Source organism: Thunnus albacares, chromosome 12, assembly GCF_914725855.1.
Source record: "Thunnus albacares chromosome 12, fThuAlb1.1, whole genome shotgun sequence".
NCBI lineage: Eukaryota > Metazoa > Chordata > Actinopteri > Scombriformes > Scombridae > Thunnus > Thunnus albacares.
In genome coordinates, this window is record NC_058117.1 from 23894593 (window position 1) to 23921365 (window position 26773).

The 26773-nt window shown below is 40.8% G+C and overlaps 1 protein-coding gene across 2 annotated transcripts in view; it reads right to left on the reverse strand.

The window, feature by feature from the left end:
- st6galnac3 (ST6 (alpha-N-acetyl-neuraminyl-2,3-beta-galactosyl-1,3)-N-acetylgalactosaminide alpha-2,6-sialyltransferase 3) overlaps positions 1-26773 on the reverse strand; it is a 98604-nt gene that overhangs the window by 48086 nt on the left and 23745 nt on the right. For both annotated transcript variants that reach the window (XM_044368742.1, XM_044368743.1), the window contains exons 2-3: positions 18746-18940; positions 8312-8721 (exon numbers count right to left, since the gene is read on the reverse strand). In XM_044368742.1, coding sequence (XP_044224677.1) covers positions 8312-8721; positions 18746-18940 — 605 coding nt within the window. The remainder of the gene's footprint in view (positions 1-8311; positions 8722-18745; positions 18941-26773) is intronic.

Here is a 26773-nt window from a genome sequence, read left to right on the forward strand (position 1 = left end):
CGGCAGCTCTGGTTTCACACAGAGGTCAAGATGGCTCTCTTGGGATAAAGTATTGACGAGATTGTTTGAGCTGCGTGACGAGGTCTGTATGTCATCAGATTGTGGTTTTTCCCTCACTGACCATCTGACTGACCCGGAGTGGGCTGCGTATTTTGCAGGCATGTTTTGACAAACTGAACTGTCAAAACATGCGACAGCATTTAAAAGGAAGCTGGAGCGATGGGCCGTGCGAGTCGAGGAGGGCGGTGTTGAAATGTTCCCTGAACTCGAGGACTTCATGGACAGTTATGACATAAGCATCCAAACAATGAAAGGCGTTATTACCACTCACCTCAGAGGCCTGCTTGGCAGTGTCAACAGATATTTCCCTAAAGACGACACGCCAGAGAGATACGACTGGATACGCCAGCCTTTCTCCACCTCCAATGCACAACACCTGTCATAAGAGGTCATAAGGAACTGTAGGATGTCCTGTTTTACTTCTCCTCTGACTGCACATTACAGACTGTTTTTGCATCACGCGCACTGGGAGAATTCTGGCTGTCAGTAATGGATGTACAACGGATGCAACGGATGTACTTATTCCTTTTAGATCTACAGATTTATGTGAGAAGACATTTTCCACACTGACATTCATCAAGAGCAAATACAGATCACGGCTCATCAGAGTTGAAGATGATCATTGTGTGGCGTTCTCCAACATAAAACCAAGAATACAGTTGCTTTTGTTCAAATAAGTAGACTGAGCCAGCCCACTAAAATGTGTGAGGGGAAGTGAATGATGTCCCTGCTTCGTAACAAAAGAACAAGAATGAACTGATTGATATTAGGCAACAAGGCTTTAAATGGAAGTCTGAACAGACAGAATCTCCATTATTACAGGAAAATGTACTGAATACTGATACAGAATAGGTGTAAACAGATATGAAAAGAGTTCTTAAACTAAGGTGTGCAAGGCCATCAGGATATATACTCTGTTTTTATACATGTTAACAGGCTCCATTACCTCAGTAAAAGGAGAATGTAAATTTTATCTATTATTGCTCTTTTAGGCCTAAAGCAGATATGTTGACTGACTGTGAAGGTGCCGTTATTTCAATAAGTCTAAAAACACTAATTAAAACAAAAAATCGAATTAGTTGTTATTCTGTCTGCGGGCAAAGCAATGGTCTTCCCGTATGAGTTTTACAGCTTTCATGTGTTATATGACAGTAATCCCTGAACAGCCTCAGGCAGACAGTTTATTCAATGTGTTCAATGAGTTTGCATTGAGGTGAAGTGGAGGGGGGGGAGGGGGGGTTCAAACACCAACCTGATTATTCTGGGGGGGTCATGACTTGAAAAAGCTTGAGAACCACTGTTTTAAGGAAAACATCTGTGTTTATATGTTCAGTTTGTGTCACTTTTTTTTAAGGTTTTATCGCCACTGCACAAACCTATTGTTGCTTAAATCTGGGGACTGACACTTAGTCTCAGTTAGTCTTTTCCTTTTTTCATTGTACCACAGTTGAGTTCTCACATTACTGATGCATTCACACTCTGTCAACTCTCATCTGACAACAACAGTAAGAAACCAAAGTCCTCTTTAGAAATAATCCCTCGAGCAAATGTCATCTTACATGTTTTACTGTCACATCCATGTCTTCTTATTTTGAACGTCTGTACAGGAGTTCATTTCCAGACAGATGTGACACTATAAAACTTTGTACGTAAAAATATGTAAATGTTAATCTTTTTTTCATGCTGTCTGCGTTGCAGGGTGATTGGAGGAAATGCAAACTAGTGAAGACAGAGGTGAATGAGCTATAATCTCTATAAACTGATATCTGCATATGAATGCAGAATCCAATTCAATTCAATTTTATTTATATAGCACCAAATCATAAAAAAAGTTGCACTTTTCACATAGAGCAGGTCTAGACCAGACTCTTTAATTTAAAGTTCCCTCATGAGCAAGCACTTGGCGACAGTGACGAGGAAAAACTCCCCTGGAAGAGAATATGTAGGCAACGGGACAAGATTTTGGTACTGGAAGCCTTCTGGTTTCTGTTTGTAGTCCGAGTAGTATTGACCAATCAAGTTTGAGTGGGCTTTGGTTGCATGCAGGTAAACAGTCCATGTGGAGAGCAAAAGAGGCAATCTCGGAACCCATTGGCTATTGCCTGACGATTTAGCTTCTTTTTTTTCTTTTTAGCTTTTTAAAACATTTATCTGCAATCATATGCATATAGAGATTAGCCGAAATGTCATCTTGACCGTCTCAAGTTGCTAATCGGACTGTAAACAATGACCGGCACACAGAACAGAAAGTTTTGGCCCATATATCCGTTATCCAGATATCCACTGGCAACACCAGAAGCCCTGAAATATTGGCCGTTGTCCCCAGAGGCTAAATCGTCGACAGGTAGATAGGTGATGGATTCTGAGATTGAATGAGATATAACTAAATGTTCTCCTGAAAGTAAAGATCACTAGTGGAGTTTCTGACAACTCAAAAACACATCCCTGTATTGTTTGCATCTCGTGCTGTACAACGTGCATGAGGAGCGCACGAGGACACCAATACAAGCACTGAGGTAACGTGACAAACACTTTATCTGACTGCAGATGCAAATACAAAATTGTACTGTATGGTTGTGTCAGATTTGTCCATCAAATGAAGGGTTTGTAACAGTTTTAGATGTCTTTCTTTGCCAGAACAGGACTTGAACTTGACAACATAAAGTTTGTAACATTAAAAACAAGTCAGTGTTAATCTATTCAGAAGCTGTATGTGTTTCAGAATGATTGGGAGAAATGTAAATGGGAATAAATGGTTGATAACTAAATGACATCAGTATTTCCTTGTAATTAAAGGTCACCCGTGAAGTTTTTGACCACTTGTAGAGCAATATTTGATGATCCTGTCCTCATACTGTATGTATCTCATGCTCTGTGACGCACACAGGGACTCATATAATCAGCGTTCAGATGGCGTGACAACTGTAGGTGCAAATACAAGTGTGCAGTGGATGTTGGTGTTGCATTTGTCTATCAAATGAAAGGTAACAGCTGCGTGATATCGATGTCTTCTTGTTTTAGACGTCTTTGTTTGCCGGGACAGAAGGTAATTATGAGTCAGATGTGACAAGTCAAACCAAATTTCACTCTGTATGCACTGCAGAATAATTTGGGAAAATTAAATTTTAAGTAGACAGATGTACAGTAAATGGACTATAATTAAATATATGTAATGAGCGGGGCCTTGTACTGATTGCATCTCATGCTGTACCTGACAAGCAGAAGCACAGAGGTGATGTGAGGAACATTTCTGTCAACCGTAGATGCAGACGTAAATGTATAGTGGATGTTAGTGTTAGAATTGTGGGCCAAATGTTATCTAATGATTTTAGGACATTCCTACCTCAGCTGGAAACATCTTTTCAGTTGCTAGCTAGGCCTGAAGTCAATTTTGCCTAATGTATTTGCCTATAAAGGCAGTTTTGTTGTCTATTACATGAAAAGGGATTAACAGCTGTATAACATCCTGAAGTTTTACACAATTCTAAAATGTGCCAAAATAAAAAGATGGAAAATAAAACCACAAACTGAAGCTGTAAACACAACCTTTAAAACTCGCCGCCAGACATATTTAAAGAGATATAAACTTATTCTGCAAAGAATAATAATTTGTTTGTGCACTGGAGAATTCAAGTTTCAACATCACACTTGAGTAAGTTGCATACTGGACAACAATTGGCTCCAAATTAGTTGTGATGTCACAGATCACGCTCGTAGGTACGCGACATAAACTCAGATTTCAGGTGAGCACAAAGAAACTTTTCCCCTTCAGCAGATGAATGTAAAAACAGCCTTCGAGTGTCAAATTCTGCACTTACATCAACCTGTCCAGTGAAGCACAAACATCCAACTTTAGGAAAAAGAAGAAAAACACATTTTTCAAGGTCATGACCCTGCCACTTTTTTTTGCAACAGAGCTCCAGCCATTTCAAATCAGTGAGAAGAGATAATAGAGACAGAATAGAGAAATCTCTCGTGTATAATAACCAAAACTATCCTACATTCTTCTACAGCAAATATTATGTTTGTGTTGTGTCTCATCACTCATAGTAACAGCCTGTTTGGGAAAATAGGTTTTCGGGGCCTTTAAGTCGTAAGAAAAAACACAGTGAAAAAAAAACACGTTTGTTTCCAATGAAAAGAACAAAGGTGACCTTTAGGGTTGTATGAAACTTTCTAAACGTTAAAATGGTTGAGGGGATGTAATACTAAGGAATCCTGATTCTTGGCATGGGAAACAGTTTGCTATAATAAATAGGCACTCAGAAGGATAAATAAAAATGCCCAAATAAACGTCAGAACCAGAGGGAAGGTATCTCACCTGTGCAAACACACACACATGCACACAAACATCCACTATGAAGGTGCAGCTGACTGGGAAGCAGAGACCCGGGTCACACAGGCCCAGGTGGCGGTGCTGTAAACTGACAGTGTGATTTAAGTCCTGTGTTGTCGTAAGGTCTGTTATCTCCTGCCGCTAACAGGGCCACGCCGATACAGTCCGACAGCCAACGGCTGCGGCTCAGGAGGTAGTGCTGATAACGGATAGGTTCAGCCTGTGCAACTTCCAGCCGCACTGCACAATTACATGAATCATATGTTTAAGCGGCTGTCAAAATACATTTACACCCAGGTTGTGGTCAGACTTTTTGTCTTGAGTTGATTTTTTTTTCTGCCTATTTCTTTTAGATTTTTTTTTTTGAGGCAGCTCACTGAAGAGAGTGATAGGATGGACGGACGAGAGAAGAAGACGACAAGCCACAATAGTCTCTGGCCGGATTTGAACCTCTGACGTCATTATGACGTCACCTTAGGCAGCTGAGTCATCAGGATACATTTTCCTCTTTGTTTGAAGGTGCATACAAACAGAAGTTTTCTCCCTCAGTAAACAAAGACAATTCTCACCGGCAGAATCCATCCTGTGTATGTAATGATGTTGAATCTATTGTCAGTTCAATAATTGGATGATGAAAGGTTTAGAACATCTCTGTTCATCCTCAAAGAAACTCCTCACAACATTATTATTATATTATAGTATTATATTTAGACGATATATGTATGCTGTGTATATATGATACACAAGTCTTCATGGTATGCTGTATTTACAGTTAGTATACAAGAAATTGCATCATTGGACATCAATCAAACTTATATTTCCACTGTCAATTAAAGGGCAGGTCAATTATTTTCTTATATCCTTCTGTGGTTTCACATTAGTGTTCTATATGTATTCAAATCTGTACATAAGTACATATGTTTTAGTGTCAAAATGCCATTTTCCCAAGCCCTTCTAAAATCCCACGTGACCTGACGTAGGTTTCTGCATGATGACGTTGCTACATATAAACAGATATAAACTCCCTATCCCGCCTAGCCAGTAGCCACAGAGACGGACGGAGCATTCACTGTTGCTGCTGCTCTGCTAAACATGCTAACAGACACACAGACGGAGCACTTACTATTGCTGCTGCTCAAAGTTTAAAAAATAAACTCTGAGCTCTCCTCCCACCGGTAAACGGCTCCGGATCAGAGCAGAATCTGGCGTGACTCAGGGGTGTTAATTGTCTCGAAGAGCTCCCGGAGAGCTCTGGCTCCGCTCCCAGCTCTCTCCTCCAGAGCTCCTGGCACTCAGCATGTCACCTTTAGTCCATTATTTCGTAGTGAGAAAGTTGGCAACCCTACTTATGACCCACGAGAAGTGTGTGGCGGTTTACGTATCAACAAAGACTCTGCCCTCTGCCTGTATTTTCTTATTTTCTTATTATTTTGCTGTGTTTGGGACGCTTCTGGGCGTCAACCTTTGCCAGCAACCAGGTTACATCACTATCTCCGTCTCTCTCCTCTGCTCCGCTTTGTCTCTCTCTCTCTCTCTCTCTCTCTGGTGTCGAGCCAGGGAGGAGCAACCAACAATTTCTGCACAGTATACCTTTAAGTACTTATTTACTAGGCTTTTTCTCCAACTCTCAATCTTTTTCAGGCTCATTGTCAGGTTTTCTGCAGCACTCTTTAAGCACCTTGTTGCGCTTGTGTCAAGTGGAACAGGGAACTGAATGTCGAAGCACTTATTCTCAGTGGCTCCTCTTATTCAAATGATTGAATATAAATGTAAATATGTGTCTTTTCCATGAACGTATAAACGTACACAAAACCTGCTTAGAATCAGCCTTGGAATTAGGACACACTGCAGCTGGTGTCTATTATAAGGTTTCATCTTGGTCTTGTACAGCTGGTCCTTATTTGCTCTTGACACCTTTTTCAACCAGCTGCTGACTTGAAATCAGCTTAACCTGGTCATGGATTTGACTCGCATTGGACTGAGGTGGACTTTACTAAAGCCTTGCTTAGAATCTCATAACCCCTCCACCTTCCGAGTCTTTCTGAACTTCAATTTCTTCTTCTCTGTCCAGGAGCGGCTGAGCTTCCTGACAGACGGCTGCGTCTCGTTTTAAATTGCTAGCTGAGAGAAGGTTACTCGGTCGACCGGCCAGCCAGTCAGCCGGCGCTGCGTTCCGCCTGATCAGCAAGTCGAAGCTGAGACGCTGCGTCTCACAGGCTGCTCGCGGCAATCTGGATAATTAGAGTTGTGTTCGATCACTGTTCCATCTCCACCATGCTGATGATTATCCACGGCACCATGCGGCAAGCACTGACAGTAAACCAGTGAACACACACACACACACACACACACACATGAATGACAGGGAAAAGGCAGACAAGCTGCTCCAGAAAGAGTGTTTTCAGAGTGTTGTATGTTATGTTGCTGTGGACTTGAAGACATTAATAAATCTAGTTCGCATGGATAAGTGGTGAAAATGATGTGAAGTAGTTTATTTCTGGATTTGTTCAGTGTGTTGAATTGTTGTGGACTGAAATCTAGTGTCCATGAGTGAGGGTGAGTAACATTAAAAGATGTGGTTTATTTTTGGAGTAATGTACTGTATAAACTCCCTCCTCTGCCTCTGATTATATTTAAATATACGGTGTTCCAGCTGTCTTTCAGGCTAATTTAAAAAAAGGCTGTTACCATGGACACTAATTACCTCTCAATACTGGAATACGTGCAGCCAAGTTTAAAACAAACACAAACAATGACGGACAGGAAGGGAAGCAAACATATAGACAAACCTCCCAGCTCTCATCACATATTCATTAGATGTGGTTCATTGTTACACCTCCAGTTTGGTCTCTGTTACCAATCAGTAATGATTGAAGCACTGCATCACCCCCAGGAGCATTATGTCCTGTAATGAGATTCTTCTCCCCGAGCATCCCTCCCTAATCCCACATCTCTATCTGTGCTTTGCGAGCCTTCGGAGCAGCTGAGCCAAGCTGAATACGGACGCTCTACATGAAATTCAGTGTTAACCCTGCCATCGTGAATAAGAAAAAGACAATGGAGCTGAAATGGAATGGATGCTATGCCTATTACCGAACATGTTAATCCTCTTAAGAAGTTAAGAGAGGTCCTGATGACATGTGGGAGAGGCAGGGCCGTGGAGCTCTGTGGAAATGAATGGAGGCTTGCTTGAGAAATGAGGTTCATCCTAAACAATAGCGAGCTTGGAGTCTGGTTCTAGTCATTAACCTGCAATTCTCTTAGGGGAATTGATAGAAAAATGAGTAGCTAGGTGGGTCTGTCTTTAAATTACAGAGTACGATTTCGAGCGTAATATGTTGTCGCCAAACGTCTCCAACAAACAATGATGATAGATCTCACAGAACCTATATTCTGCAAGCTTTAAAGGTTATCTTTAACTGATCTGCAGCTTCAAATATTTCACAGCTTTTTGAAAATTCAAAATGCGCCAAGACACTGTCAAAGAAGTTGTGAGACCAGCTGCAACTAGGGTGTTTAGAAAGACTGCCAGAATCATGCTACCTCATTAACCAGATTTTCCCCAGACCGGCATTTGGCTGATGCCTATAACCCAGGCAGTGCATGCTTCTGAGACTCCTCATAAAAGCTTCTCTTTAGAAAATGGCCTCCAGTGCCATGTAGAGCCTCTTTGGGGGGGAAAGTTAAGTAACTCACTTTGATAATGCCTCATGAAAGGGAGGATTTGAGATGAGGAAAGCACAGAACATTGAGCAGACCATCAACCTCGATAAGGTCGATATTATAGCAGCGAACAGAACAGTGAATGTCAAAGTACTGAGTGGTAAATTTGTCAGGGTGAAAAATTGGAAGTCTGCTGAGGAATGTAGTGATGCTGTGCCAAAAAAGAGGAGCAAATAAATACAGAAGACTCACCTGTCTTTTCCCGTCTCCTTCTTGAAGACCATGTCGCAGTAGTTCATCCTGTCCTCTGTGGTGACATAGATGCGTGCGTGAGGGTAGTTCTCCGCCGCCTGTCGCAGCATATTATACACAATGCCCTTGCCGTCCTTCCTCATGTTTCGTAGCGGCCCCCAAACGACGTAGACGGTGTCGTTGCCCTGGCCGAAGAAGTACTGGGGCTTCTGAAGCAGCAGGGGGACGCTGGTGTGCGAGACGACCCTCAGGGTGGTTCGTTGGCCCACGTCGCGCTCAAAGCCCCGCGTCGGCGCGTTGTTCATTCGCCAGATGCAGGGAGAGCGGTCGATCTGCGGGCCGGCAGCCTGGCCCAACATCTGGCCGGAGCTGGACACGATGCTGCAGAGCTCACAGTGCAGCTTAAGGGGCTAGAGGAGAGGAAGCAAGTCAGCTACAGTAATAATATACTTTATCAGTCCATGAAGGTAAATTATTTATACAGAATATATATATTTTATTATCTGTACTCCACAGTGAGGTTAGAAGGTCAGCTGAAGAACAGTGTCCCTAAGTTCCCAATGGCATGAGTGCATGAACCATATGCTCTGGTGAAATCACCCAAATATTCACTAGTTAAAGTCAGAGCTGATTTCACGTCTTTTGGGGGAAGTCCATGTCAACTGTGAAGTCTTTTGAGACAAGTCCGGGTCACGTCTTAAGGGGCATACTGATCCAAAACATTTGTCACATGTCGTACCCCTTGTGTCTACCCTCATTTCCTGTCTGTCTAGACTGTCCGCTTTCAAATAAAGGCAAGATTGCCAAATAAACAATCTTAAGTCATTTGAAACAGTCAAGTCTTAAGTTAAAGTCAATTAGGGCAAGTCCAGGTCAAGGGCCAAGTCATTTGAGATGAGTCCAAGGTACCCTGTGGAGTTTCTGATCTCTAGTATCACAGGAGGGGAAAATTATGTTAGTTTAATAGTTTAATTGGCATTTGATGGAAATTGATGCATAACATTGTTGAACATTGATTATTTTTTGATTATTGATGGTAATTCACATATTTACTTGTTTTGTTGAGTGGTTATGATAGATTATTGTAAGTGTTTGTGACCTTAATTGATTTTAAAGTAATGGTAATTAAGGTTGCGGCCAAAAACGGGGGAACTGTGGGGGAAATATTCGTGTTTTACGGCTCATTATCTGGTCATTTTCTATCCTTGGAGCAGTAGGTCATGACCTTTCTATTTCAGAGCGGTTCACCTTTCTTTCTACTGAGGTTGGCTGGGATATGCAGCTGTCTTGATAACCAAGGTTAAGTGGAGATATGCTGTGCTTTGTGCAGACGGTCATACTGGTTTCCTCTTAGAATGAACAGCAAGTAACCTGTGTAAGGGCAGTAGTAAGGGCAATGATTTGGTGAAGGCTTTAAACATTATTGTCCGGAGGTAGACGGGAGAATTGAGTGGCATTGCACAGTGTTTCACTTGTACTGTAACTCTGTTCTCCTCAATTGAGCTTCAATAAATGTTCCTGCATAAGACATCCCAGTATAATGACAAGTTCTTCACTTTGTTAACCAGCTCCAGCAATTTCCTTGACACTATGGGACATTTTTTTTATGAGTGGGTGCCCTTTTTGTTTGTCTTGGTCACATGCACATAAGAAATGCGATACACAGTTCTGCCAATGGTTTCACATTATTCCAGTGATCTACAGGTGGATTCAATGCACCAATAAAAGCATCAATGCACCAGCAAAGACAGGAAAGAAGAAGCATGAATATAGGATTCAAAATACTTTTAAAAAATGGGCTTTGGAAATATTTTATGAAGAAGGACATGCATTCAACACTTTTGTTGGACCTCAGGGACACACGCAATACGTTTCAATGAGAAATACTGAACCTAAACTCCACAGTCCTTTCACTGTACATCTCAAGTGAAGTCTAAAATGAATCGATAAAAGTCCACCTCAAGTCTCAAATCATATCATCTGAATACAACCTCTAGCTTTTATTTTCAAATATTAAAAAAGTGACGAATATTCGTCTAATATGACTAACTGAAAAGTGATTTGTCAAAAGATGGGAATCATAATAAGACAAGGACTGTTTTAAAATGTTGTAAAGATACGAAATGACTCAAAGTGTGACTTTCCTCTAAAATATATACTGTATCTCATGTTTCATTCTCATCCTTTAATGTTGTTATAACTTGTGATACCATAGATATATATTTTATACGTGCACAATAATATTAAAGTGATGTTTTGGCAAGGGGCTTATGTGATAAGCACATAAAATAAATGCATTTGGTAATTATTAATAAAAAAATATTCATCAGGGTTTTACAGCTCCATATAATTTTCTTTTATTTCCTAAGATTACTGTCACTGTGCCCAGAACTAACATTGATTAAGTTAATTGAATGTGGGACCTCAGAGGTTACAACTGAGTCTTACTGCGATGATGCAGAACAGAGAGCCAAAGACATTGTGTAATTTATCTTACTATATACTGTATATATATCTTATTATAATTTACTGGAGCAAGGGGATTTGTAATGAATCTTCAATAACTGCTCTTAGCTACACTTTGCCAAAGGAGGGAGTAAGCCCTCTCTGAATCCGAAATGGGAGATTTACCTAATTGAAGCTAATATGCTCGGTTTGTGATGAGATTAAACTTACTTAAGTGAATGAATGCAAGAGAAAGTTAGAAAAGAAAAAGCATTGTGTCATGACTAAGCCCTGTTTGATCATTTGCTTAATGGAGAATAACTGTAATGTCATTGGTTTGAATACAAATTGCATTTGTGCTGCATTTTTGGCCCGCTGTTTAGGGCGGCGAACATGAAAATCTCTCTTGCATGTTCTGCGTTTAATCAACAAACAAGAGAGTTTTAGTGTGTAAACAGAATCACACAAGACAATCCAGTAAACTGTTACAACGACACATGACTCATAGCTGCACATACACCAGGATCAACTGCTTAGAAGGGAAACAATGGATTTTATTTCCTTATCAGACATAATTCTTGCATGCAATACAACAACAAAGCTACCTGCTATTGCTTTTCCTCCCATGTATGGGATCAGTCATGGGTTAAGAAATGATCTCTGGACCTGGGCTGGTAGCTCTCCATTTACTGGGTGGTTGAGACACACATCACCGCAGCCTTGAGCTGTCAGCAGCTCGTCCATCATCACCCGCTGCCCCTCAGCCCAGCTCATAACTCCATCACACCTCTCAGCACACACAGATTGGCTGGGCTCTGTGGGGAACACTGCGTGGCTCGCTGCATGTGAGACGCACGGGTTTGTGACTGTAAACTGAGGAGCACTTGAGCAAGGCATTTACAGTAACCTGCAACTGCATCAGTAGAGCTGCTCAGTGGCAAAAAAAGGGGAGAGGACTGAGGTTGAACTGAAGCAGAGAACTGATTCATTGTCCTGCGAGGTTCATTTAAAAACAAACACGAGCATTTGAGTAGTTAGAATATACTCACAAAAATAAAAGCAGCAATGAACAGTATTTGCTTCCCATGAACACTAATCACTAATAAAGTGTCTTTTATTTATTATATAAGACTGGAATCTAGCTCCAGACCAATATGTGAATATTGCATCCTGTAAATCAATAAAATGTTACGGCCTAGTCCTCCTCTCAGCTGTGATTCATGCTTCAATTTCATGTTCACGATGGTGCTGTTTCACTGTAGCATGCAGTAATTGCAAGCAGAGTGCACTTTTATAATCCCAATAATTTTGGCACTCACTGATAAGTACAGAATCTACTCAGCAAAGCCTCCGATTTTAATGCACAAGTGTGTTCAAAAATAAAGTGGGTTATTTAAAAAAGCAGGCCTAATGTCGAGGACACGGTCATGATTAAATTATAGCACTGGGATGGGGAACCTAACCTTGACGTTCATTAAAATGCTCTAAACACGATTAATTGATAGGCAATAATTACTACATTAATGTGCCAAGTCCCAGTCTAAAATGCGTGATCATTCTGCTTAAAAATTCATTGATTAGCTGTCGCTGTATACGCTGGAAAAAGCAACAGATTAACTTCTAATGCTCCTTGTGGGGGGGGGGAACATTAATTACAAAACACATGCAAAAAATTTGAGAATTTCTTTTCATTTAATAAGCTGTAGTTTTTGCTCAGTTTTTCTACTGTCACTATTTGAAACTTAAAAAAGCAGGTTCAATGTCAAGGACAAGGAGCCAGTTGCAGCCTAGAAGTTATTCTCAAATCAAACTCTGAACACCTGATTTTGTGACCCTTCCCTCTAAGGGGACAAGTGGACCCAAACTATGCCAGCAAAACGCCCCCCACAGCATAACAGAGCCACCAGATCCCCTCACTGTAGGGGGTCAAGCATTGAGGCCTGTACTGGTTTTTCCTATAATTTGTCACCCGTCTGTATCTTCTCCCGTGTATCTTCACGACACATGACTGACGACAAGAATAAAGATTCTGTAATATAACAGCGGGTGGCGATAATTCTCTGCCTCATTGCAATTATCCATTAAAATGAAGAAGGCAACCAGCAGCTTATATTAATGCATCCATGATTAAAAAGCAGTTTGCACTGAAAAGTGTAAAAAAAAAATAAGAAGAAAGAAAGAAAGAAAAAAGTGCAATGTTTGGGTGAGATCCTGGATGGAGGGTTGTGGGTAATGTGGACTGAGGGAGCTGGAGGTGATTGTAGTTTGTAAAATGAAGCTAACTTCAGGTTCCTCTGTTTCAGTTGTCCAGTGCTTTCTCACGCCACAAACCTTTTTGCTCGCTATTTCCACTCTCTCTTTTATTTATTTACCGGTACATCTCCCTCATGTTGATACACAAGTGACATCATCGGTCGCCATTTGTCAGTCACAAATATCAAACATGTTTAAAGAAATCTTTATGTGAATGACTTGGATCTTTACATATCACGCACTAAATGATTTTATCTGTCAAAACCAACCGACCCAGACTGACACCGACCCGCTTCAACTTGCTCCGATCACATAATTGGCTCAACAGTCGTCATGTGTGTCCCCAGCTTTAGCTAAATCTGAAACACACACATTTCTCAGTGTATGCATGTATATTTAAACAAAGTCTTACCTACATTTACATTGTTAAGGCTCGTTCCATAGTTTTGTATTTAGCCTGCACTAAAGCTGTTATGTTTGTAAGTTATGCTAAAGCTTGTGAGGTTACAGTTATATTTTTTTTCGTTTAGTTGTTTGCTTATAATCGGACAGCATTACAGAAGTTCCCTCACAATTGATTCACACATCATTTAAGTCTTTACTAGCTACGGTATTTCTTCTTTAGTTTAATGTGCAACTTGATTTAGTAAATCACTAGTTTGAAACTAGCTAGTGTCTTTAAGAAGAACTCATTAAATTATTAACAAAACGATCCAGAAATAAAGGCATTTTCCCTCCACGTTGGCCATCGTCTATATCTCAAAGGGCCTGAATTTAACATTTTCAGGTCTAAATGAAAATATTGAATCTCTGTACTACACCAGGAGCATAAATGTAAAGTGCCACAAGACAAATGTTTTCTATTTTTCCTGAAAAGCAGAGCAGGAACAATTTATCACACCTGGGGACAGACTCAATCAAATGAGGAAAATAAGGCAGACTATTCCCATGCTACTAGGTTATGCATTATACATGCTTGCGAGGGGTTTATAACGCCTCGAATGACACCTCACTGTGGATCATGTGAGATTGCCTTGCTGTGCAGGAGAAATATTGCTGCTTCTTAAGGTGTTGCTGTGTGCTTAACAGAGGCTGACAGCTCACACAGCAGGCTTTCACTCCGGACATAATCGCTCACGACACCCAGCACAAGAGTATCACCTTGACCAGACCTCTACAATTCCATCCATCCTTTGTCAGAAATTTTGGAGGCACGCCGCAGCACACTTTTGACACTCACGTTCGGGCCAATCACTGCCCCTTTCAATTTGCTGTAGCAAACTCACTGGTGAGACAATTTGAGCCGAAAATAGGCCTAATTCTGCAGAAGCTGCCAGTCTTTCCTATGATTTGCATAAATCTCCACTGGGAGAGGGCAGTGATTTAAGCAGGCTTGTCTGGAAGCAGAAGGAGGTGCAGACGTAGAGATTGGTGTAAGACGTGATTGCCTCTGGGCCCATGTTGTGTGGATGAAACTCTCCGGAGGCAGAGGATGACTCTCCGCATTAATCTGCCAATATCAGCCTGAAGTATATAAGGCATCCACTTCTCATGAAGGACCAGTACATCCAGTGCAACTCCAGGTCGAGCTGTATTGCTACCTGAACAGAAAGCACGAGTGAATTCTCATTCGCTGCCGGATGGGAATGTCGCATACATCTCTACGAGCGAAATATAAGATATTCTTGCATGACTACCCAATAACCACTAGTATGAGCATAATTTCAGTTTTCGCCGGCTGCCTCCCCAAACAACAAACACACAGCTTGGTTTTTACATTTTGATGTGGTGGGAATTAAAAGGCTTTGATATTTCAATTTCCATAAATTGTGCGGGGAATATGCAGCACAGAGCTGTTTGAAGGCAGAAGAATAGGATCACGGACATGGGTGTTTGGAATTACAAAGAAATAATGCCCGCAGGAGACATCAAACAGGCATTTTCAGATCCATCACACAGAACGTGATATAATGAATTAAGAAAATCCTAAAGGAGGTGCTGCTTTCGCATGAGTGCATTTGAATACACCGTCATTATCGAAGTGAACCTGTGCGATGGCAGGTTAATGTTAACGGAAGGTTATAGAATATGAATGTACCATAAATGAAAAGGTTACCTGTGTATGATGCAGTTTATGATACTTAAACTGTAATATGAAAAACGTGTAAGCTCATTGTAAAACATTAGACACTTTCATGTTAAGACTGCAGTGTGAAAAAGGGTCTAAAGCTCCAATAAATAACTTTCTGTACATTTATTGAGCTGTACATGAAATGATGTTTAAACTATAAGCTTTTTTATTTTGTTTTTATTTATTTAATCTTTATTTAATCGGGAAGTCTCACTGAGATTAAGATCTCTTTTTCAAGAGAGACCTGAGTAGGCAGAAAGTACACAATAAACAAGGAATTCATTTTAAAAAGTTACACAAATCATAAAAAACATCAGATAATGAAGCTTTAAATTCCCCAAAAGGAATGTAAGACTCAAGTTTGAGGGCAGTTTGCAGTTCAGTCCATTTAAAAGGTGCCAGTTCTGCCAACATTAGTGTGAACATGAGGGATATCTAAAGTTAAGTAGTTACTGGATCGTGTAGTTAGTAGATTAAAATGAGAGAAGAGATATGAGGTAGTTTGGAAGCTTTAACAGTAGAGCTTTATAGATGAATAACATGAGATGGCTTTTTCTTCTTGACTGTGAGGAAGTACAACCAACCTTGTGATAAAAAGAACAATGAAGAGTATGAAATTTGTCATTTGTGATAAAGCGTAATGCACTATGATACACAACTGCCGTCAAGTGTTGATGGGGCAGCGTGACAATACAGAATATCGCCATAGTCAAGGATAGACATGAAGGTTGACTGCACAATAGTTTTACTGATGAAGGAAGACAAACATCCTTTGATTCTATACAAGAAGCCTAGTTTGATTTTTGAGTCAAATGTTGGTCAAACATGGTGCAGTGCTTAGCGCTGTCGCCTCACAGCAAGAATGTTCTGAGGCCTGTCTGTGTGGGGTTTGCACATTCGCCTCCTGCCTGCGTGGGTTCTCTCCGGGTACTCTGGCTACTTTACCTTGCAACGCAGCTGGATTTGCAAGATCACACGAGAATCTATCTTGTCAGGCTTCAAGTTATGCACTTGTCTCCTAACCACCAGTGGTTCAGACCAATCAGTGTCATATGAAGATTCATGCATGATCTTGTGAATCGCAAGGTAAGATGGTGATCGACTGTGATAGAGGGTGATAGACAGTGGTAGATGGCGATAGACAGTGATAGATGGTGACAGACAGTGATAGATGGTGACAGACAGTGATAGATGGCGATAGACGGTGATAGACGGTGATAGACTGTGGTAGATGGCGATAGATGGTGATAGACGGTGATAGACTGTGGTAGATGGCGATAGACGGTGATAGACGGTGATAGACAGTGGTAGATGGCGATAGATGGTGATAGACAGTGGTAGATGGCGATAGACGGTGATAGACGGTGATTGACTGTGGTAGATGGCGATAGACGGTGATAGACAGTGATAGATGGCGATAGACAGTGATAGACAGTGGTAGATGGCGATAGACGGTGATAGACGTGATAGACTGTGGTAGATGGCGATAGACGGTGATAGACGGTGATAGACGGTGATAGACAGTGATAGATGGCGATAGACGGTGATAGACGGTGATAGACAGTGATAGACAGTGATAGACAGTGATAGACGGTGATAGACAATGATAGACAGTGATAGACGGTGATAGACAGTGATAGATGGTGATAGACAGTGATAGACAGTGATAGATGGTGATAGACAGTGGTAGATGGCGATAGACTGTGGTAGATGGCGATAGACGGTGATAGACAGTGATAGACAGTGATAGACAGTGATAGATGGTGATAGACGGTGATAGACAATGATAGACAGTGATAGACGGTGATAGACAGTGATAGATGGTGATAGACAGTGGTAGATGGCGATAGACAGTGGTAGATGGCGATAGACGGTGATAGATAGCGATAGATGGTGATAGACGGTGGTAGATGGTTCATCCAATCACCTGCCAAGTATTTTTTGAAAGTGCCTGCTCTTTTCTAAACAGTTTCTCAGGACAACTTTTCAGATGGTTCTGTGTAACAAAGCATCCGTCACGTTACCGGCTTCCTCCCACAGCCTAAAAACTTGCAGGTTGGGTTAACTACTGACTCTACATTGCCAGTAGGTGTGAATATGAGTGTGACTGGTTGTTATCTCTGTGATTGACTGGCGACCTGTCCAGGGTGTACTCTCACCCAATGTCAGCTGAGATTGGCTCCAGCTCCCCCATGACCCTCTAGAGGATAAAGAAAATGGATGGATGGATGGAGTCAAATGTTGAATATGAATCTTGAATGATAGTCTGCTGTCAAGCCAAATTCTTAAGTATTTATATGACTCAGCAAGAATAATATGGGTGCCATTTAAAGTTTTAATGGCAGGATAGTCAGAGTTAATGGTGGAAGTGGAGAATACCATGTTCTTGTTCTTTTAAGGTCATCTCATGTCATTCAGTATAAACATCTACCAATCAGTTTTTAGTTACCGTACTTTTGTGTCCTACAAAGAGAATAACTTGGAAAGCTTTTAACAGTTTGCCTCAATCAATAACATGATCACTAGATGCAAGTCTTTTAACTTACATCTTTGTCCTTTGTCATTATTTTCAGGTTTTATTGTGTCAAGTACAACTTATTAGACTCATTATGAATACACATTTATCAAACTTTATTAGCACTGTCAGGGTAGCGGCTTGCTACCTTTCTGGCCCACAGCAAGGAGACTGAATAGTAGTTAATATACAGTTTAGTTCAGTGGGAGGTAAACAGCGGCCAAATCAAGCCCTCCAGCAAAAGTATTTGGCCCCCTGATGAAAGCAGAAGTTTTGACTTTTAAAGTTTACATCAAAACTTTAGCAAAATTTTTCACAAACCTACTGTAGATAACAAAATAAATCCAAGGATTGTATAAATCTCAATGAATATAACCTTGTTGAATGTAATATTGCCCCAACACGTGGAGAGGCATTGAAACCATGGTTGCAGCATGACATGTGAACAATGCATGCTGCTGAAATTAAGTCTAATTAACCTGCCAGAACTTCAATTTAATGTGCGAATTCCAACACTGTCAATTCCACAACTTCAGCCTATTCAACCATGACAGATTTGTTTTTCACAAACACAAATAGGTTTCTGTCTAATAGAAACTCTAAGGCAACAACAGACTTTCAATCAACAATAGATTAATTGTGTAGACAAACAATAAAGTATGTCTGCAGTCTTGAAGTGCAACACAGAACATATAATCACATCATTTTTAGCCAAATGAGTATTAAAATAAGCTGTAACTCTGTTAGCCCTCACTTACTAATGGGAAAAATGACATCTACCCTCATATACAATCTTAAACAGTGTTATAAATCACTTGTATTCTTTAATGACTTAAAAGAAATAAACAAAACATGTAGGTTTCCATTTCCACTGCAACGGTTAACAAACCCCAATGAAAAATCTTAAAAAACAGGTTGAACCTAACTGCTGACCCCATTTCTAGTCTAACATCTAACAACACTCCACCATGCGGATGACAAAACATACAATATTTTATAGATTTAGATTTTAAAAACCATTTGAAGCACAATATAAATATCGTGCTTGCAAATGCTGATATGTAAGCGTATGGATGTTTGTGTCCCTCACCTCCTGTTTGGGGATGCTGACATAGCCCAGGTGAGGCTTGAAGGCTTTGTACGGCTGCTTGGAGAACATCCAGTGGCTGCTGAACGTCTGGCCGAACACGGGCTGCAGGAGGAAGTACGGCTTCTCCGAGTAGTTCACCACCACCACGAAGAGCGACACCACCACGATCAGACTGGTGGCGATCAGAGACTTCCTCTGTGGACGGAGAGAGAAATTTATGACAAGTCTGACATGCTTGAATTGAAGAGTAAAAGTAAAGAGGCTTTCCAGCATCATGAATCTGATGACAAATACTGTATACTATATAACAACAAACAAACAGCAAATTTAGGTCCAAATCCTCAAAACAATTGCGCAGCTTTTGGGGCCACTAAACCTGCACAAAAGAGACAAAAAGATAGTAATTGTAATTCACCACCAATGCACCACAAACTGCATTGCCAAGCAAATAGCGTCATGGTGCACCTGTGCCATTTGCACGTACAGTATATAAATTAGATTGCATTCATACATTCAGTGCCCCTTTCTATGCAAATAAGCCTATTTGCACAAACAGTCTACTTCACAAAGACCAGCACTAATTGCCACATGCAATTAAGGTGGAGTTATTAGCAACTTCAGATAGTTGGTGTTAACTACGCACACGCTCACTCCTCATTCTCTCTCTCTCTGTCTCTTCAAATCTTCAAGCTTGTGAGGCTTGAATGCTATTGAATGATATCAAGGGCAAAATCTTCAGTCAGACATTGGGGGGAGGGAGAGGATCAAGTGGGTGTGAGGTGGTGGGCTTATCTCAGACTTTCAGCTACTTAAAAATAAAAATGTCCTGACAGCTCTGATGGAGCTCAGGATTCATCCATAAGTGCTGCTTTATTACTAACAATTCCACCGTATAAACCTGGAATCTGTGTGTAACACCTGATCTGTGTAGATGTGTAGCAGAACACAGAACATTAATTACCGTCAGATCCTGACCGATCCACTTATTGTCTCAGCTGCTTTGTGATGCTGCAGCCAGCTGTGACACAAAGCCAGCTGTGGGCAACAAGCAGAACATCGGTACTGATGTTCAGTTAGTTTGCTTAAATGTGCATGTGGCCAAGAAAAACATTTAAGAGTGATGTTCTCTAAGTGATATTTCTTCATATTGGAGGATACAGCTCTCAGTCACACGCGAAACCTAAAGTAAATTGAGTAAAGCTTGTTGTTTCTATTTGTTTGCTTGAGCTTTTTGCGGCTCTGTTTGTTTCTCATTCTGAAATACAGCAAACCAAAAGGCACATAGCAAGATTTAACAGATCAGTTTTAGCTGCGAAAATGCACATCAAATGGTCAAACTTCTTAAAAAGCTCACCATGGCAACAAGAAAGCAGTTTGACTGACATGATGCATAATAATGTAAATATTGTGATTGTATTTCACAGCTTGGAGTTATAAATATATCTCAGTATGAAGCAAAACAAGAGCATCCTTCAGAGTAAAACCTCCTGTCTTATTTGAGTTACTTAGATATTGTCTGACCAGTGAGACATAGAAACAAGAGCACTCTTATAGTGAGAAGATATTTCTGAGGTAACAGCAAGGTTCAATAACACAGAGGGAAGAAAGTGTTAAAGTCAATCATTATGTTTTTGATTCTAAACAGATGACTCACGGTAACCTCTTCCCTTCACTTCAGATGTCTTGAGCATGAAAAGACTTCTCTGAAGTCCTCCTTCTCCTCTGATAGTAAATTTGCAAAGATTAACACTCAGTCTCTGTTCAATGACACACAGAATTTCATACATTACATTACAAACGCTAGAAAAGCTGAGCTGGCACACAGTTGCAAAGTTGTTAACTTTATTGTCCCCAAGGGGAAATCTGTCTTGCAGCCGGGTAAAATATAGAACAGACAGAGATTTAGGCACATAGACGTAGAGTTCAGCATCCTTCTTGTGTAAATCTTCAGGCTCGGGTCCGCCTCCTGTTGGAGTATTTCCAAATGTAATTTAATAAAAGAATTATCGCTCTCTCTCTCTCTGTCTACCAATGACTCTCTGCCAGTAGTCTGTATATGAGTGTCATGTGTTGCAAACCAATATGCAACGCCTGATGAAAAGCAGTAAAAGAGACAGAGTGTAGCCCACAGATGTATTAAAAGAACTGGATGTGGCACCGCTGCTCAGCCTTGCTGCCAATTTCTCCTAGTGGCCGCTCGCGGTATTGCAGCAAAAAGCATTTTCCTCACAGACTGCCATTATAAAAGAGATGTCTATTAAACTGTTGGCAGGACACACAGGTCAATTATGACTCTTTGTATTATGAATTTTTAATCCATGAAGGTTTTATTATTATAAAATTTTCCTTGAGCCTAGAAAAGCAGGAGAAACACTACTGCGCATATTCAGTGGGCCGCACAACCTGGAATGCATCAGGTGTGCAATTTTCAATTGATTGAATAAGCGCCATTTTTGAGTCAGTTCTTATAATACATCCATGGTGTACCCATTGTGTTAGCATTAGCTTAATGAGCTAACGATCAATAATGATGAAATGAAACAAAAACTTGAAAAAGGGGAACTTGTGCTGATGAGCCACCATGTCATATTCTGCGTTGGTCTATTGCTGTAGTCGGATTAGTTATTTTCTTATGTTTGAGAAAGCCTTTCAAAAGCAATTATATAACTTTGTCTTTTAAGAAGTAATAATAAATAATAATAAAGGTGCAGGTACAGGCCGGGTTCAGGTCTTGGTTTTAGGCCCATGCAGAACTCCACACAGACAAGGATACATAAACATTCATGACACATAACCTAGAGCATGTTTACCCGTCAGCATTCAATCCAGCTATGAAAGGTTAAAAAACAGCATGACCCCCCAATACTTACATGGGAAACACACCATGTGTTGAGTCATCAGTAAAGTCACCCCGTCCACTGTGCACAAATGTGATAATCTAATTTTTCTGTTTCAGCATCTTTACCAGTAAAGCAACAGCTGCGGCGTCACTGTTTCATACAATACGAAACAGCAAAATGATCATCTGGAGATATTGTGGCTTGGCAGAAAGAGCTGAGAGTGATGAATAATGGATAAGAGATGGAGGACGAGGAAAGGTCTCACAGAGGAGAAGCTATTGGCAGGGCAGAGCTGGAGATCAATGCACAGAAGAGTGAAAAAATCAGACAGAGATGAAAAAAATCCGTGGTGTGCTACGACATCTCTGAGCCTGAGGTGATGATAGATTTCAGAGTCAAAGACGTTTTTCTTTTTTTTCTCTTTTTTTCCGGGAAACTTCAATAACGTGCTAATCTAACAGACAACACCGGTGGGAAACTCTGGATTTTTAGGAAGGTGGTGTTTCGCTGATTCTTTGAAGTTATCTGATGGTGAGAAGATTGGTTGTGGCGCGCGGTAATGATGAAGCCCCCACAGCCAAAGTGCCTGCACCACCACAAGCTCTGATCTCCAACATCAAACGTCCCAAGGGTAGCACCGGAGGCTTCGTTTCTCAGAGATGAGATCAAACACGTGGTGGGGTAGTGGATGAAAAAAGACGGTGACCATTTGCTGCCCTGACAAGCCTATCGCATTTTACCAATTGCATGTAAGTTACATCACGCATCATTTCATGGGATTACTGCTCATCTTTGATCACAAACAGAGGGGTCTCAACTTTGATCTTGTGTGGAACGGCGTAAAGAGGACAAATAATACATTCTATATTGCCACTTCATAGTTTAAGTATTTTACTACCTCACGAGATAATAGAATTCACTTTCCTGAAGGGACAGTCAGTTCGTTCTGTATCATCCCAAAAAGAAAAAAGAAAAAATGGCAGCTCATTTTCTGAAAATGTGCCATAATAGCTACTCATCAAGAGTCCATTATGGAGTATGAAACCAATCCCTTATAAAGCAAGAGGGTTCTTCATGAGGGGAGAAAAAAAAGAAACAACCCTCGGCTTAGTTTGCAGCGCTGCGACATCCATCCGTTCTCATGAGGACAGAAAATTTCCTTGTCTCCTTCAACCTCAATCTGGCCACAAATCACAGGGGGAAATGATGTGTCAGAGTCTGGAGGCGACTGGAGGGCTCGGTGTGGGTGTAGCGGGGGCGCTGAACCTAGCTCGAGTGTGAAGCTCACGACTCCTCTCTTCGTTCGCTCATCCATCAGGGCGATCGGCTTGTTGAGCCGTTTGACAGAGAAAGGCTCAATGTTAAGGAAGGAGTACAGTATGGGAGTTGGGGGGGGGGGGGGGGGGGGGGGGGGAGCGACAGCCGAAATGGGGGCCATTAACACCAGCAGAGAGGCAGCGGAACGGCTATAAAGTTCCAACATTAGAGATTTCAGTCAATGTTAAAACATTTTGCTTGAGGAATATGATTCCATACGCGGCGACAACGACCTTGTTTGCGACCATTAAATCAGACAATGATGGCCATTAACCGCAGTGCTACTTATGGTTGTAGCCCGGGGAGGTTTCATTCAACACACCCCCACCGAAAAAGCATGAAGGGGCTATTTTTAAAGGTGCTAAAACCCACTCTGAGGGGGTATTGATCTCAGCTCGCAGACAGACTGTGTGGGATCATTGGGAACCAAGACACGAGAGAGTCATAATTTTCCCCCTCAGTCTCTCCTGCAGTGAGCCTGTGTGACTAGATTACATATAGGAGGGACAACTCACAGAAAGTTATTGACAGCCACTTTCTCGATTTGTGGCAATGACCTTATTGAATCGTCAGATGTGCAGAAATTGGGACATGGCATGTTCAGTGAGGATGTGACTTTTTCTATCTGGCGTCATCTGAAAATAAACATTACTTTCTGTATCAGCTGCTGCAGCAATTTTCCTACTTAATATACACCAAATAGGCAATAAATTTGCAAATTACAGAATAATCAACAAGTTGTGTCGCATCCACTTGTGTGTTGAATGGAAAACTCAAAGCAAATTAGCTGTTTATTTCCCCATATATACAGTGCAATCAAAATTTCACCTCCATCAGGCACTATCTGGGCATGAAGAGAATACAATTTCCCACAAATACCGACGCTCCAGGTCTGTAAACAACAGGACCGCTCTGTAGTTCATTCCAAAAAAGCTAATCGTGATGGGTATTAGAATAATGAGAGGCTCTACCTTAAGAAAATGGCTCATGAAAAAACATATCTGGTAGCTATTTTCGAGTGCCTCCTGGGTAATAGAGAAAAAAAAACCCTGAAAATTACATTTGCAATGCAAAAACGCTGCCTCCATGGCACCTGATTCTTGCCACTACGGTCCAGCGAGCAGTTAAAATCCAATTTCAATTAAGGCGTTTGAGAAAATATTTACAGAGGCTTTCTCTCACTTTCTCCCCTCCTCTGTCTCTCTTTTAAACCTAAGTGTTGTTCTCCAGGGCAATAAGACAGGAGCATAAACAAAGAGCCACTCATGAGATTGAGAGTGGGTCCAGACACATTACTTCATTCGTGTCATATTTCCAGCAAAGGTCTCGCTTCAAAAGTCATCCAAGTACAAGATAACAAACTGTTCTTTCCCAGGAGGAGGGGGCTGACTCTTTGCTGCCGGTAACACGGTCACGCACAAGTTCCCCTCCAAATTTCACCCAAAGGAGCCCTGACTGCTACAGGAAATGTGAAGGAGACGTTATTGCATATACATTAGGGTTATGACTATGAAGATTTTTGATTTATTGCATTAATGAGCTAATTCTTCTGGGTTTTCATTCCTTACATGTGCTTATTTTTGTTTTCTCTCTATTGTAGTTTCTTATTAAACTAAAGTAGCGATGAGATAAAGACTAATGGAAAAGAATATCTGTTTTTTTCACATGCTCACATGCATTCATTCAGAAAGAGAGAGATGGATGCTGAAGTTCCAGCTGTATGAATGAACGAGCAGAAGCAAAGTTTATTACTCATCTGGGAGGTTTGCAGCCTGCTGATCCCTGCTGAGCCCAGCAGAGGGGGCAGTCACCTCACACAGCTGTCATGTGGCACCCAGATGGGATCAGAGGGACTCTGGGAGTAGGAGGAGGAGGAGGAGGAGGAGGAGAAGGAGGAGGGGGAGGAGGTTGCAGCTCCACATCTTAAAAAAAAAAAAGGATCTGTGCAGTTCCTCTGACTAAGCCTCTGGTCTAGAGAAAGCTCCCAGACATTCACTCCTTTTTTTTGCTGAGTTACAGAATGTAAATCATCCAGATTCCAGCAGCGAGAGGTTTACTCTGACTACACAGTCACATGCAAAGACGGAAACATGTTTCCTCTGCAAATACAAACAATCAAACAATCCGGCTCATTCATTTACATTTTACTTTCCAGACTGTTTGCCAGTAGTTTGCTCAGTCAATAACATTCTTCTCAAAATCCGTCATCTCCTAAAAAAACAACCATATTTTGTTAAATTTGCATGTCAGCAGATCCAAACGGCAGCGAGAGCTTGAATTTGTTGCCTCAAAACCAACCTTATACACTATAAAGCCTTGATGACTAGTTCCCTCTCAGTTTACTGAGTTCATGCACACTGTTGGTCACATGTATTATTCTCATTTATTTAGTTTAAACATTTTAAGTAATTTCGAGTGGCCGACAGTATGGAAGATTTAAGGTTCTTTCATCTTCAATACCAGATGTCAGCACAATTACTAGGTAGGGTTGGGGGATGTACAGATTCAAAATTCAGTACTTTATTGCCATTTCAATACATGTCTACATAAAACAACCAGAACTCCACACATCATACTGACAATAAAACACAAAATCACCATGGTCACACAATAAAAAACAAATCAAAAATTAATAAAACTATTGTGATCTGGATGTGATCAGAACCACAAACCAGCATGATGTGTACTGTTATATATGTACAATGATATTAAGTGCTGTTGCAGTCCCTGGTAGTCCTGGTTCTGATACGTTTCAGTCTTTTTAAAGAAAGGAGGAAATTAAAAAGATGATTGGGAGGGTGAGAGGGGGGATTGACAGTCTTGCATCCCTTTTTCTGCAGCCTAGGGGTAAGCTCCTGGCTGTGAGATTAAATCATTTTAGTGTTGAAATGATTAGCTGACTGATCTGTCGATCAACAGGAAATTAATCGTTTCAGAGTTTTATAAAACAAAAATGCAAAACATTCTCTGTTTCCAGCTTCTCAAATGTAAAGACTGTTTTATATCATTCAATACATTTTTTATCTTTGGTTTTTTGGTGATTCCATAAACCGTTTCTATTTTTTTTTTTTTTTAAAATGCATAAATAATAAATCACCATGAATAATATATTTCTCATAGAAAATGGAAATTCGAACATCTACATTTCCATGACAACTGAGCCGACTCCATCTGATTATGTGATATGATTGAAGGCACGAGAACAGTTACTGGTTGGACCCTCGGGTGAGATTGTTTTCTCAGTTTCTAAATTGTAAAATATGAAATAACATATGCAACAATCTGCAATTTTACCCATTTCGCCCACTCCAACATTCAAATCCACCAGTTTTTTGTTCTGTTATGTTTTGATACCAAAGGATGACAAATGTTTAGGAAACAATATGTGTCATGAGGAGTGAGACACTCTTCTCTGTCGCAGTTTATCTTTCTGTATCTTTTACATAACAATCCTGTGCAGATGAAACTTTAAAGGGGACATTTTATGCTTTTTGTGATTTTCTGTTATTTATATACTGTTATAATGTTGGATGTCTAATTTAAACATGGTCGAAGGTGACCTCAAAACCTGTGAACGTATGTAAAACTTGTGCCTGGTCTGAACATTTTGTTTGCAATGTTATCTCTATTTCTTCCTCCAGATGACGTAAGATTGTTTGCACAAGCTGACAAACTGCCGTCCGTTTTGTAGCCTTTGTTGATAAGGTTGTTCCATGTGTTCACATTGCCCACTCGCATATTTTGGATTGGATTCAAGCTCGAACATGAACGGATGTGTTTGAGAAGCTTCCATTTCAAGTAAAGAATGAGAAAAAGAAGTAAAATCCTACTACTATAGTTTGTTTACATAGCCTCTGGGAGCTAACAAACC